A 15025-nucleotide genomic window follows, 5' to 3' on the forward strand; every position below is an offset into this window, starting at 1 on the left:
TTGGTTCTGTTTTCTGATATTACTCAGTGATTCATTACACCCCCAGTTCTTCCTATAAAATAATCCAGCTGCCTGCATGTAGTGACTTCATGTGTTATAAATCACGCTCAGGTCACCTTATCTCCATGGTGACATTCTAAGCCATCCCAGAAACGTGCCTGACACTCCCCTAACCTCCGACCCCACAGCCTGGAGTCAGCAATGACGAGGCAACACTCGGATCCTACAGAACTACCATCTACTTTATTCTCATTTTACAAGAAGCCACCGGCTTAATTCTAAACAGTACAAACTACAAAATACAGTCGCAATGTGTTTTATACAGGACCAAGAATCAGAGGTTTCACTGGATCTCAGACAGGTCAGAAAGATAAAAAGGAATCATACAAAAGTGCTTTGCAACGTGGGCTTTTAAACAGCTTATTCCTAAAATCATAGTGCTGGGACAAAAAGTTCTAGCTATTCTGCTCAAGATTTCCAAACCTTGTCTGCATGCTGAATGCCTTGCTCAGTTACCACGTCCCTCTTGCAAACGTTTCCAATGGATCTGTTTGCCTGACCCAGAAAGGCCACACTCCATTAGAAAACTGGGAGTCTTAGCTTTTCAGCAACGTGGGATGCCTGGAAGAACTCATAAGTAAAGTATTCCAATAGGAGTGAGATGAGATGGCAGATAACCTGGATTGGAGTTGATCTCATGATGATCTGGGTTAGTCTGGCGACAATCACAGATCATGCATGAGTTAGATCTGAGCGCTAAAGCCTGCTTGGGTCACAGCGGTCCCTTCACATGTGAGACACAGAACCCAAAGGAAAGACAGCAGCAAAATATACAAAGGAGGCCATCTTAAGCTTGGCGTAGTTACTTCCAGTCCTTGAGGGCTGCAAACAGGTCAGCTTTTCAGGATATCCCCAAGGAATATGCATGAGATCGAACTGTACACAACTAAGGCAGTGTGTATGCAAATCTAGCTCATGCATATTCATTAGGCACATCCGTTTGTGGTCCTCAAGGACTGGACATGATCCCCCACTGCCTTCAGCGATGGGAGCTGGCACAGCTTTGAGGTACTAATGCAGCATTTTCTCTCCAGCGTTTAGAGATCCATGCCCAAGATCGGACGCATGCCTGAGGACGAGAGCTTGTTGAGCAAAACTTTGTCCCAGCCTTTCCATTTCTAGCATCCTCTCAGATACGAAAGCTTTCCCTGGTCCTCGGCTGCTGCCACTCGCGACAGACGCAGATCCCTTTACAGTCATCCCGTTCCCCTCTCTTTTCTGTACGTTCTATACACAGATCAAGGTAACAGGTAGGAGAGAGATACTCGGGAAGGATGCTACACTACAAGCACAATACATTGTATTTCTTTTCTTTAAAACAAAATGCCTCACACTCTTTAATTACAAAGGTTTGGAGTCCTTCCAGAATTTGAAAACTCTATGTACGACCCCTGTGTGTTACAGCTCCTACACACATGTTCTGTCCCATGCTGGAGCCCCAACAGAGTTCTGGGCACGTTCACGTCTGTCAGGTTGTAACAGAAAAGGCCCCTAGAGAGATTCCATTGTTTTGGCAGACAACTGTAGCTTGAGCAAACATTTTTGCTATAAAAATCTTTCCGCATCTTTCTACTGAAATTATTACAGTGAATGCAGTTTGGAAGCCATTTGCAGAATTTCTGTAAACACCGGAGAAGTGACTCCCTGTAGACTTCCGCTACGGGATGGATTGTTCCTCTGTAGGGGCGCGCCACGGGACATTTCTGTAAGGGACGGTTTGAAAAGCAAATTGTGGTAGATCTTTTCTAGCAATATTTAAGGGTAATGGTTGTTCTTTATAAGATGCCAAGACTGTTGGTACCATTGGAGGGGGAAGTGTTGGTCAATGTGTAGCTGAGGACAGTAAGGCCACAATGCACTTGCCAATCAGATGCGTCCATAAGCTTGTGCACCCTCTTAGGCAGAGGGAGTCACGCGGAAGATGTGCACGCAGTCTGGAGAATAGGAACAGGCAGACACCTGCTGCTTGAGGTTCCTGCTCGTCTCACACCGGACTACGGCTGCGGAATTCTCAGATCCCCAGGCCAGAGGGCGCGCCCTGGCTCAGTCCGGTTTCACACTCCTTGATGTATCAGAAGGCCCATGAGCTCGCCCTTACTGGCGTAAGCGGGTCTGTGATTAATGCAGCGCACCGTGATGCTGCCGTCTTCATCGAAATGGCATGGAGTCCAACTCCAGGAGAGGAATAACCACATTTAATTCATTAGGTAAAAAACAAGATTAAAAAACTGTGTTTCACAGTCAGACTTAGAAATTATTTCTGTCTAACCACACAATCTCAAAATACTGAACAAAATCAACATGAAGGAAGTGAAAAAAAAAAGCATAAAAAGAGAAGTTCAGGGCAGGCGCACAGGGGCTGAAGGGGATGCTACAAAGCGGAAGCAGAACATGCAAATCACACATGTTATTGCTTCAAAACACCTTCTCTAAACATTTCTACTTTTTCAAACGTATGAAGTCTGATTGCAAAGGAGCATGAAGGACTGAGCTTCGTTCTTTGCAAGGAGCCAGAAAAGGCTGTGCTAACGGACTCTTAGCGGCAAAACAGGCGCTAGTTATGAGCGCGGGTTTTGATCATTTCGCACGGCTAAAGCTGGTGCTTCATTGGGATGTAAAAAAAAATAAAAAATGCAAATGATATGCGCGCAGAAATCCACACCCATATGGAGATATGCACGTACCTTAAGTGTGGTAAGGGCCTATGTAATAAGCGGCCGCATCCGCGCATTAAAGCGAGCGAGCGAGCGAATGGGTCTCCCTATTGAGTGGAAGCATGACCCTGGAAAGTATTTTTAATATTTCAATAGCGGTGCTGCAGAAAACAGGGCAAATTATTTTCATGGATGCTAATTCACACTGGCATAGCAATGAGATTGGTGCTCAGGTGCCGACACAGGCACTCAGCCGGGAGCGAATATGGACGCTTTGGCACCCAGAAAGCGCCTAGCAAATGTTACTGCTCAGGTGCTGAGCTGGTCACGAATCTAAATGACTGGGCACCCATAAAGGCGCCTAGCCAATTACCAACCTTGCCGCTCGGGCACAGAGCTAGGCGCTCTTCTGGCCATGTATCTGGCTGCTCGGATGTCGAGAAAAGCTCCCAGGGAAGCTGGCCACTCAGACACCGAGATAGGCGCTCGGCTAGGTGGCTTTCAGGATGCTTGGATGCCAACATAGGCCCCCGGAGCCGGCGCAGACACTTAACTCGTGCTCTGACCGTGGCGGTAAAAGACCTGCACTAGCAGGGCTCCCTGCAGTGCCCATGATTAGCTAATCACCTCCTTTGCGTGCCATTAGCGTGCATCCGCGCAGGAAGCGCCATAGGTGCTTTTTTTCCTGCGCAGAAAACCCTTATTACTTCCCTGTATAGGGCTCTTTGCAGGAAACCGCGCGCACAAACCCGCGGCAGCTTCAGCGCACCTTATTACATCGGCCCCTTAAGCTGCTACCGCCGTGCTCCTCTGCAGCCGACTTCTCATCTTGGCATGGAACGAGCACCTACCCTAGTTTTGGCCTTGGTCCCTTGACTGGGTGCAGCCTCAGGGGGTTTTTTTGGTGCAACACTAAATGTATTTATATTTAACTTGAAGCAGATTTAAAACCTTTACAAAATGCATTAACCCCCCCCCCCCTACAAAAAAGCTTTTTCTGTTATTTCAAACATTCTCTAATTTCTGTTCCATTTCTAAAACCCTTTTTTTGTTCTTTCAAACATCAGCCCTGACCTTGAACAACTGCGAGATGGTTCTTGCCGCCTTCCACCAGCAGCAGAGGATTTCGGCGTACAGTTTGGATTTCGGGCACTTTCCTTTTACAAACCGCCTATGAGAACCCAGTGTTAAACCATCCCGGGCACATCTGCTGTTTTTTGTGTGGTGGGGGACGATCAGGAGCATAGGAGCACGCAGAGGTTGGCAAGTGACAATGTGCATGTGTTGTTTACACTCGCCCACCCCCTGGGAAAGGAGCATGGGATGGGGAAGCCCACCCACGCCTTTAGCTGCTGTGGAGGAGAACAAGCGGCATGGTACTTGCTTATTTCCCTGAATTACTGCTCCTCACGTTTCACACCAGACTCTTGACAACTCTTGCTTCCATCCAAAGGTCTTATGTGATTATAGGTGCAACCTCTGCAGAGCTGGGAAACGTTTTCTTCGTGGATTACACCATGGCCAAACTGGCAGACAGCAGGCAAGGGGTTAAAAATGGCCTCCCTGCAGCCTTGTCCTGCTGGAGTCCCTGTGTGATCGACCTTCTAAAAGGTCTTGCACAATTGGCACAGCCAGGCCTAGGAATATTACAAGAGGCAAAAAGAAACAGATGGGAAAAAGCCCCAGACTGTGAAAGTCTGGGGAAGCTTGCGTAACATCAAGCTCCTGGCATTTTGCAGTAGACGTCACTAAATCTTTTTGTGTTGCTCCCTCGATCTGCTCATGCACACACACACTCAGGATTTGGGACATGCTACAGCCATGGATCCTGAACCCTTCCAGTCTTGGGTCTGATTTGCTCCCGAAGCGCAGCACAGTGGCATCGTCGTAAGACACAGAACGGACAGAGTGAGGCAGAGGCAGCACAGCAGGGTCAAACAAAGCACTTATCCATCTGTAGTTCTCTTTTCATTATAAGCAGAAGTCATAAAAATTCCAAACCCACCTTTTGGTTCTTTTTCCAACCCGCTATTAATATACTTTTTGTAAACTGAATGTATGCATTTATTTTTACAAAGGAAGACAGTTACCTCACAAATGAACACCTGAATCTAACGGTGTGAAATACCCTGTTTAAAACTAGTCCTCGTTGAACTAAACGCAAAGAGAGAAAGTTTCCCTGAGATAGCGGCTGTCTCAGAGCGAGACTTGCTGGACTTGGGGAGTAAGAAACCCACTTCTGATGTCACGGAGAAGGAACAGCACACTCAAAGGGTGGCATCCCCGGGACAAGTTCCTTCATCGAGAGAAGACAGACAATTCTTGTAGGTGCCACCTTCAAGTGGGTCCCATTTTTCAATAAAAGATTAGGAAACAGCCCAACAAGATTCCCAAGGAAAGACCCAATCTGCAAAACAGTCGCCCGTCTTGTAAAGTGAGCCTCTCAAGGGAGCAAGGGAGGCAAGCTTGAGTTTGGTCAACACTAACTGTGAAAGCCTTAAACATCACATCCCAGGGAAGAATGAATGCCTGCCGCTCGGGCCGAGCATCGCTGATCTCCGTTTCTGTTTACTGTACCACTCAGAGAACAGGATTGACCTGACACCACAGTAATCAAAACAGCACATCAAGAAAAACTGGAAAAGACACCTCAAAAGCTGATCCGTAGCATGTCAAACCACTCCAGCCCAACGCAGAACACAAACAAGTGTACAATTATTTATACATAGTTTTTGCATCGCCTCACTAATCACGTTACAGACATCCCCATTTTATTAGGGTAATGGTGGATCTACTACTGAAGTGTAACTATGACATCCTACAGGAAAATACAGCAAGCAGGCCTACAGCCCAGTACTTAACATGCAAGCTGGGAGTCTGAATTGTGTCTACAATACTCATGCAGAGCATTCCCACTGAGCTGACAGTGACGAGGAGATCATGCATTGCACTGGCCTGGGGCCTGTAAAATGACGGATCAGGTGACTTCACGCAAGGGCCTCCCAGTGCAGTTGCTGGAAGCAAAGAGTTTGTTGAAGATCGTGAAAGCCCAGAGGTGAGCACAGAGGATCCTTGGTGGAGGGTAAAGCTGGTGACCAGGCAGGGTCTGCAGCACAGCAGGGAAGATGAGGGAAAAATCTTAAGGGCGTGAATTAATTGTTAACCACAACAAAGAATGTATTGTTGGAACCTCGACCATTGATTATATCAGATTAAGGATGCAGTTTGAGTTCTCTGTATCTTCACGTTCCTCGTTTCTTAAGATGGATTAACTTCACTATTAGACTAAAAATACATTTCCTGACTTGCTTTCGGGAGCTGATACTCCCTTTCTCGAGTCAGAATAGAATGAGCAAAAGACATTTTTACCAGAAAATAAAGGGAGGAGAGGGGGCAGCCAGGGATGACCAGAAAGTGGCAGGTAATAGAATTTTGTGGTTTACAATGAGTTCAGGAACCACGGAGAGAGGCTTGTGGGGTTGGACTGCTCCTGGTACGTACAGGGAAGTAACGTTTGCTCAGCCAGATTCGTGGCACCAGATGCAGGGCTGTTCAAAGGTTGGGAGGATTGTGTGCATCTGATCAGGCAACCCATGCCAACATGGGAAAGAGGAGAATGCAAACGGGAAGATTAGGGAACGATGAGCACCGGGGCAGAGTTTTTGAAGGCAAAAGATGAAAACGGGTTTATCAAACTAGAAGGGGGAAAAGGGGGTTCAGTCCTTTCTGGCAGAGAATGGCGAGGACGAGGAGGGGGCAGGAAGCAGGGAGCTAGAGTACGTTCCAGGGAGCCAAGCTGGAATTATTTTCAGTGTGGGAAGAAACAGATCCATTCCATTAATATTTTAAAACACGAAAAGAACCGAGAGGTACAGCATTTAAACCTCACAGGCTCACTGCCAGTCAGCCCGGAGGAGGACGAGCACCATCAGGATGCATGCAGGAGCCAGAGGAGGCAAACTGATTGCTTTCAGGAAACTGGAGAACCACAAAAGTTGCATGGAAATTAGACTTAAAACGGGCAAAGGCAGCAAAGCGACGCAGGAGAATGAAAGCGTCTGGATGCTTGCAGGCATCTTCCTTCCAAGCCTGCGTTAAGGACAGGTTTATTTTACTTTTAACCTTACTGAATCACTGGAACCTTTATTAAGACTTAAAGATAACCCAACCTTCTAGGCCCTTCTCTCTCCCGCTGCTTCTTTTTCTAAGGAAGTCAGAAACCAGCTGTGTGCTCCTGAAAGCGACATCTCCAGCTCTCCCCTGGTGCCGAGAATGGGTCTCTTGCGGCCCGCAGACAGGGCTATAGACCCTGAAATGAAGCTTTGCTTTCTGCCGCACGCCCACCTGAAGTGAGCTGCACTCTGCCCTCTCCCACAGCGGGCATTGGGGCACTACGGCCTGTTGCACTACAAAGTTACCACAGTGATAATCTCAGGGCCATATCACCAGGGACCATCAATGCGTCTTCAGATGCGGAGGAGGCAGAATAATTACTACGAGCGCGTGATGGGAAGGAAGAGGCAGTACACGATGACATTTTCAAGACCCTCGCATCTTGGTGGATCATTTTCCTACTGTCAGTCGACATTTTTTTTTTTTTTACTGCAGAAACAACGCAGTTGAGGAAAATCAGATTGTGTTCCTAAGCCTCTGCACACCTCCCTCTGATGAGGTATGAGGCGAAGACTGCAGCTTGGTTTTCTTCAGTCAGGTTAGCTCTGCTGCGTCTGAGGCTAATTAAAAAACATACTCTGACTAGCAAATCAAGCACATGTAAAAGGATTGTGCTGCTGTTGTACCATGGAATTAGGGGTAGCAATGAATAGGAAAATGTAAGCAGAGTGCGCAGAGATGGGGGTCACCGAGCGACTGTAGATGAGACAGACCACATCTGGATGGCTCGGCGAAACAGAGCACTTATTCACATTAAAGATCCTCCTGGGGCAGCAGAAGTAATCAGATTTCATCCTCCCCCACCTCAGCCATTCAGGGCCCATGGAAATGCCTGTTAACTGGGGCAGGGGTACTCATCAGGGAGCCAGCAAGATAAATGGTGCCTATGAGATTAAGGCCGAGCATTTCAGAGGCTGGAGCTGGGAACTAGGCCTGCCATGGACGAGGCTGTGACGCCTCTGGAGGAAAGACTGAAAGGCGTTCTAGAAAACCCAGGTCAGGAAGCTAAGCCACTGTGCGACCCACCACCTCCCTGGGTCAGCTGAAACAGCCACCGCTCAAGGGACACTTACCGAATGCATAGAGCGCGCCTCCTGACCCGAGTTCGTGACCCTCGGCAGCAGCACTTCAGGCTGGCAGAAAGGGGTGACCTGCCCCCCTCCCCCCCCCCCTGACTCAGTACCAGCGCCGTGCGCTGCCATGCAAAGGACTTGGGTTCGATTCCTCAGTTTCGCCAGGGCTGTGGAGGTGGCATTCGCAGCTCGGGGGTGGGGGGAGCAGGACGAAGCGGAGAGTCTCAGTCAAAATGTAGAGCGTATGTGAACCGAGCTCGAGAGAGCTGCAGTCGGTGGGCCCTGGCTGGGCTCGCTAGGAGATGGGGTTATAACAGGGCAAACATCATGGGTGGCTGCAAACGATGGCTGCTGGTGCCCAAGAGATTGGTTCTGACTGAGCTGGAAGCCCAAAAGGAGGAGAAAAACTGCCGGGCCAAAATACTAGAAGAAAGGCAGATAGTGCAGAGGTCCTATTGTGGGAAGAGAACAACGACAAAAAATCCGCGGGAAGACGAGCATCTCTTTAGCTAGCAAGTGTGACTCACACTGCTGCCTCGTCCGGGATCCAAGAGGAGAGATTTAAAGAGGCTTCTGCAGGAATTCACTGCCCCAAGGTGTAAAGGTCACCGGAGGCAGACGCTTCCAACCTGCACGCACAGCAAACAAGGGAGGGGGAAGTAATGTCGAATCATTAAGGTCATTACATTTAATTTCTATTTACTTAACAAAATAAGGATTTCCTGACTAACTTTGTTTTTAATAAAACACATTACATCTGATAAACTACTGTATAAAAATAGATCTAAAATATCACCACCAGCATGGAAATAAACAGCTGCCCTAAGGCGCCTTTGAGGAATTGTTTCTCAGCAGAATGACCACCAAAATATTTCAGCTTTCGTTAATAGAGACCAGACTGTGCACGACAGCAGGCCAGTTAGGGTCATCTGGGCTGGGGGCCAGTGCCCTGGCCCTAAGCACGGGCCATGCATGTAGAGGGACAGAACCAGGTCCTTCCTGCACAACCTGAGAGTCATCTGAGAAACCTGCTGAAGCAGAGAAGCAAACCTTGGGTCGCCAACCCAACTTCATGCCAGCATGACCTTTCCACCCACTCTAGATTCCCAACGCCCGGTACCTCCCTCACTGTCCTCAGAAGACAAGGACCCTCTGCTGCCTGACAGAGTACTATCCCCGTGCAGCCTGGCCCTGGCTGCTCTGCTTTCCAGCCCGAGGCCTTTGCAATGGGAGTTCGAAAAGACTTGCCTCTGGACTAGAGCTCGCAGCAGGGAGACGAGGAGCAGAATGCACGGGGAGGGGAGCCTGAAACCCAGAACGGCCCCCAGCACCTGGCGCTAGCCTGCCACACTGCACTATCTCTGCAGCCCAACAATGAGCTTCCCAGTGGCAGTCACAATCTTCTTTATTAAGACTGTCGGTCTTCTCGTGACTCGCTACTCTGACAATGCCTTGTGGCTGGGCATGGGGTGACCTTCCCCTGCCTGTGTTTCTAATCGGGAGCAGCCAGCCGTAGCCGAGAATCCCTTACGGTATTGTGGCACACAAGGACGAGCCATTTAAAATGTTCTGCATACGCTAATGGGTCACAGAGCTGCCAGCAATGTGCACACGGAGAAGCCCATTTCTTTTGGGGTGACAGCTATAAATTGCCTGGAAAGCTGGAAGGTTTGTTTTCCAGTTTGCTAATGGAAACCTCACTGGACACCGGGCAGTAACTCACTCAGTAGCTGCAGGTACATGTGCGGCCCCTGGTCAGTAATAAACACTTTATCCCAGGCAGCCCTCTCTCAGATATTTCAAGGCTGGTCTTTTACTACGTCACTGGGTTCTGGTGTTGAAAAGCTCCCGAATGGGCAATTTTAGAGGGGAAGGGAGTGGGAAATCTCCAAGAATGCATTCGATAAGGGAATCCTTTTAGGAGGAGACGTAAGAACAGTGGGATTTTCTGAGGCAACTACAGAAGACATTTCCCTTCTTGACATCTGCTACTGGAAATTAATTGTCCCAACCCAGGGCTAGAGGAAAGGAAAGCTGGGTAGAGCACGGACCAAGTTCATCAGATCAATCTGAGCGCATCTGCAACCTGCACTCACAAGCAGAGAGGAACTGAGATCCCAGCGGTAAAAACCTTGGCACCCAGTCCATGCTCTACCATGGAAGTCCTAAAGTGGGTAGTGGGATGAAGCTGGGTAAGGAACAACCAAATGCTTAGGCACAAGTCACTAAAAGCTATATGTAAAATGTCCAGGTGTCACCTTCTCAGCTATGACAAGTAATCCCCTTGTGCTAGGGCCTGTTCTTCAGGCAGAAGGAAGTCAGCTCCTTGAACACAGGATTCACCTCCGATTGGACTACAGCCTCCAGAAGAAAGTTCATTTCTCAGTAGATTACATGAAGGCTACATGAAAATGGATGGTTCCAGAAGTCAATGAGAGCTGGCAATCCTGCAAGGGCTCCACAGAAAGCCTCTCTTTAGTTTATGAATGGACATCCAGAGGGCACGAGTCCGCACCAATGCTTTCTTATAGCACAGCTACACAAACACAAGTGACTCACCTAGAAAAAAAAAACAAACGTAACACTGCTGAAATGGCGTCACACAACAACCACTTCACTTTATACAACCCATTTACTGTTCTTTAGCCTTCTGTGTTTGTTTTCGGATCGCCATGAGAATATGGAGCCAATACTCGCCTTGGGAGAAGAAAAGGTCCCGATGGCACACACACTCGTGTGCAAAACATACACACACCCAAAAAAATAAAAAATTAGAAACTTCTAGAAAATACTGAGGTAGAACATTCGCTTTTTTTTTTTTCGCAATCTTTTGGAAGTGCTTGTACATTGAAACAAAAATATTCAAGCGTTTGAATTAAAACTAAGAGCAATCCGCGGAGATGGCAGATATGAAGCGTGATTTCTGAGGTAGTTGGAAGTAGGCTCTGACCCAAGTGCTTTCCGTACGTTCTATTACTCGTTACAAAATACCCAAGGAAGACACAGGTAGGTACTCGCTGCTTTCCACAAGACATTCATTTCGGGTGAGGTAGGTTCTTGGAGAGTTCTCCATCCAAGTCTTTCAGTAGCCCTCGTGTAGGCTGCATTTGACACAGTATTCATTCATTTAAGGTTTTCTTTGTTCATTGAAAAAAAAAAAAAAAAAGTCCACATCCTGAGATATAGAGAAATGTAGAATACTATCCACTCTGTGGGTAAAAATGGCCTTTGGTGAAAGTCAATGCTGATGATGCCGTTCGTTTTCTCGAGTCACTTGGCTGGATGCAACTTAATCCTGCCATTTTTGGAAAACAAATATTGAAGAAAACCAAATGAAAACGAATGTTGGGTGGAACTAGTGCTGACGATGCCATCGAGGCAGGGAAGACCAGAGCGTGTTTTCCCCATGATACAGAGTACTGGAAGAGAGGGGAAGGCCTTCATACGTGACCCAAACGTGGCCGGCGTGAAGAGACCGGGCACAGGGAACCTTTAGAAGTTTCAGAAAAAATAATCATGACCAGCCATGATAATGCAAGAAGCATACGAAAGGCCTGAGACAGATCAGAGATAGATTTCATGGGGCCCCCAAAAGGCCATATATATATATTTATATATATTTATATATATATTTATATATATAAAAATAATAATTAAAAAAAATAAAAAATAACAGCCTATAGAACTTTCAAATTGACCTGAGATTGGAAAGTCTCAGTAAAGACATCACCAGATGTGACAATGGTTCTTGGTGAGCCCTACGAGAGGCTTGAAGACTTGGTATTTATCCTTCCTTGGTGGAGCTGTGTTGGGCGTCTTCTTGTGGGGCGTCGTGAAGATCCAAAGATGTGTCTTCTGAAGTAGGGTTCTGCTCTTCCGTAATGGTGAACTCATCCAGCGTTAGCATGGTGACCTGCGTTTCGTTGTGGGAGGCAGGCAGCACAGGATTCGGCTGTGGGGGACAGAAGTAAGGGAATTACCCAAGGAAAATGTATCCAAAGCCCACAGTTAATGTAGGCACATTAACCTCTTCAATGGCCAATACAATACATACATTACCATACAGCACAAAACTTTATGGAGTAAAAATTACAGAAACCCCCTCCCCACTGACGATTAATTCATAAATTTGAAAGAAAGTCATTTAAGGAATAATCAATTCTTCCCCTTTTCAGTTGCACACTACATATTTAATTTCGATAAAGAGCAGAACAACGTGCATTTTCCATGCCATTTTGGCCTGTTGCCTTGCTCCTGGGCCACTAGGTTCAAGGGCTCTGAGAGGACAGAGAATGCAAGCGTTCTAATATCGTCCACGAAATCCCCTCTCCTGTGCTGACGGGTTCCCTAAATTATGAAGCCTTTTGTATTTTCTTCTGAAATTTCTAAACAATTGGTACAAAAAAAAAAAGTCTGTTTATGGATTAACATCTTGAGTACCTAAAAAAAATAAAAGAATAAAGCATACATTTTCCCATCATTATTTACTTTTTCATTAAAATAGCCTACAATATATATTTTTTATTGACTTGGCATATTTTCTTCTGCTTCGAGCTTCCGGCTCAATCAGAACCGGATTCTATTGGGCTACAGATTCATGAACCTTCTACCTGGCTTTTTTCCTAATTTTTAACCCTTTTCCCCTTTCTCCCCATCTGGCTCAGACACTGCAGCTACGATCCTCAGCCCGGGACTATAGACCGTAGTTCCCTTCCTACCTGTGTTCCCTACGTGCTACCCGGGAGCTTTCCTGGGAGGAAATTAATCAGACTGACCCATTAAAGACAACCGCAAGGAGTTCATTTGCGTTGGCCTGCAATTTACTGCTCCCCTCTTACTGCGGATCCAGAGCAGGGGCTGCTGGGAATAGCCTTTCCTCTCTCCTAACTTACCGCTTGTGCCATACTAATCAGATCCTGAGCAGGGGATGCTGGGAATAGCCTTTCCTCTCTCCTAACTTACCGCTTGTGCCGTACTAATCAGATCCTGAGCAGGGGATGCTGGGAATAGCCTTTCCTCTCTCCTAACTTACCGCTTGTGCCGTACTAATCAGATCCTGAGCAGGGGATGCTGGGAATAGCCTTTCCTCTCTCCTAACTTACCGCTTGTGCCGTACTAATCAGATCCTGAGCAGGGGATGCTGGGAATAGCCTTTCCTCTCTCCTAACTTACCGCTTGTGCCGTACTAATCAGATCCTGAGCAGGGGATGCTGGGAATAGCCTTTCCTCTCTCCTAACTTACCGCTTGTGCCGTACTAATCAGATCCTGAGCAGGGGATGCTGGGAATAGCCTTTCCAGTTCATTCATATCAAGTTGCTTTCTGCTGCTCTCCGGCTCATCCTGGTCCCCGTGGCCAGCACCGTTCAGAGCAAGGCTGGAATTGTTCCACTGAGTCCGGGGCACTTGAGGGGTAGAGAGCTGGTCTGGAGCGGCCTTACACATGAGAAGCCTGGTAAAGCAAAAGAGCGAGAAAGACGTGAGACAGGAAGAGCTGACAGAATGGGAGTCCTTGGAAAGGCTCCGAATAGCATTTCTTACTCCCCACTCACCCTTGGCCGGGAGCAACAATGCTGGGCCATCACACCATGAAAAATGACTTATTTTTAACTTGTTCCCCATCATGCACCAGGTGCCTCCTATCTTTAGCTTATCTTTGACTTTATAACCCACCCAGGGGCGGATTGGCCTATCGGGGGATCGGGCATCCCCCGGTGGGCCGGTCGCTCTAGTCACGTGGTCTGCCGAGCGCGGCTGTGACAGAGCCGCGCTCGGCAGACCACGTGGTATCTCTGGGGCGGCGAATCCCCGGGGCGGTCGTCAGTGGGAATCTGCCCCTGAACCCACCACTTCAATCCAAGAAAGGACTGGCCAAAGTGCTTCACAGCAAGACTAAAAAATACAATTCCAAATTCAATACACAAATAAGCACCTAAAAACAATATAAAATACAACAAACTCTAATGCAGGCTTGTAAATATACCAAAACAACAAAACAATGCCTATGCTGACTAGGGCAGCATTTCCCAACCTTTCAAGCCCAAGGCACAGCTACAATAAGATTAAGTGGCACCTCAAAGTCCACGGAGCAGGCAGTGCAGGGCCAAAAGAGCGAAGGAAGCACTGGCAGAGACACGCACGGACCCCTTTCCAGTGCTTTTTAAAATTAAATTGCTGTGCCCGTGTCACGGCTTCCCCGCACAGCTGTGCTTACCTCTATCTGTGTGTGTACAGTTAAGTTCATACACAGTATATAATACACAGTGTACACAGACAACGGTGCTTACCTATATCTGTGTGTGTACAGTTAAGTTCATACACAGTATATAATACACAGTGTACACAGACAACGGTGCTTACCTATATCTGTGTGTGTACAGTTAAGTTCATACACAAAGTGCTTATCTATATCTGTGTGTGTGTACAGTTAAGTTCATACACAGTATCTAATACACAGTGTACACAGACAACGGTGCTTATCTATATCTGTGTGTGTACAGTTAAGTTCATACACAAAGTGCTTAACTGTACACACACAGATATAGATAAGTTCATTCACAGTATATGATACACAGTGTACACAGACAACGGTGCTTACCTATATCTGTGTGTGTACAGTTAAGGTCATACACAGTATATGATACACAGTGTACACAGACAACGGTGCTTACCTATATCTGTGTGTTCAGTTAAGTTCATACACAGTATCTAATACACAGTGTACACAGACAACGGTGCTTACCTATATCTGTGTGTGTACAGTTAAGTTCATTCACAAAATGCTTATCTTTATCTGTGTGTACAGTTAAGGTCATACACAAAGTGCTTATCTATATCTGTGTGTGTACAGTTAAGTTCATTCACAAAATGCTTATCTATATCTGTGTGTACAGTTAAGGTCATACACAAAGTGCTTATCTATATCTGTGTGTGTACAGTTAAGTTCATACACAAAGTGCTTATCTATATCTGTGTGTGTACAGTTAAGTTCATACACAGTATCTGATACACAGTGTACACAGACTACGGTGCTTACCTATATCTGTGTGTTCAGTTAAGTTCATACA

At 46.9% G+C, this 15025-nt stretch overlaps 1 protein-coding gene across 1 annotated transcript in view; it reads right to left on the reverse strand.

Annotated features, from left to right (window-relative positions):
• Positions 1 to 221: 221 nt before the first annotated feature.
• The window catches only part of IGDCC3 (immunoglobulin superfamily DCC subclass member 3), a 150649-nt gene continuing 135845 nt past the window's right edge, over positions 222 to 15025 (reverse strand). The window contains exons 13-14 of the mRNA XM_029575226.1: positions 13203 to 13410; positions 222 to 11912 (exon numbers count right to left, since the gene is read on the reverse strand). Coding sequence (XP_029431086.1) covers positions 11745 to 11912; positions 13203 to 13410 — 376 coding nt within the window. The 3' untranslated portion in view covers positions 222 to 11744. The remainder of the gene's footprint in view (positions 11913 to 13202; positions 13411 to 15025) is intronic.

This window comes from Rhinatrema bivittatum, chromosome 13 (genome assembly GCF_901001135.1).
Source record: "Rhinatrema bivittatum chromosome 13, aRhiBiv1.1, whole genome shotgun sequence".
In the NCBI taxonomy this organism is placed as follows: domain Eukaryota; kingdom Metazoa; phylum Chordata; class Amphibia; order Gymnophiona; family Rhinatrematidae; genus Rhinatrema; species Rhinatrema bivittatum.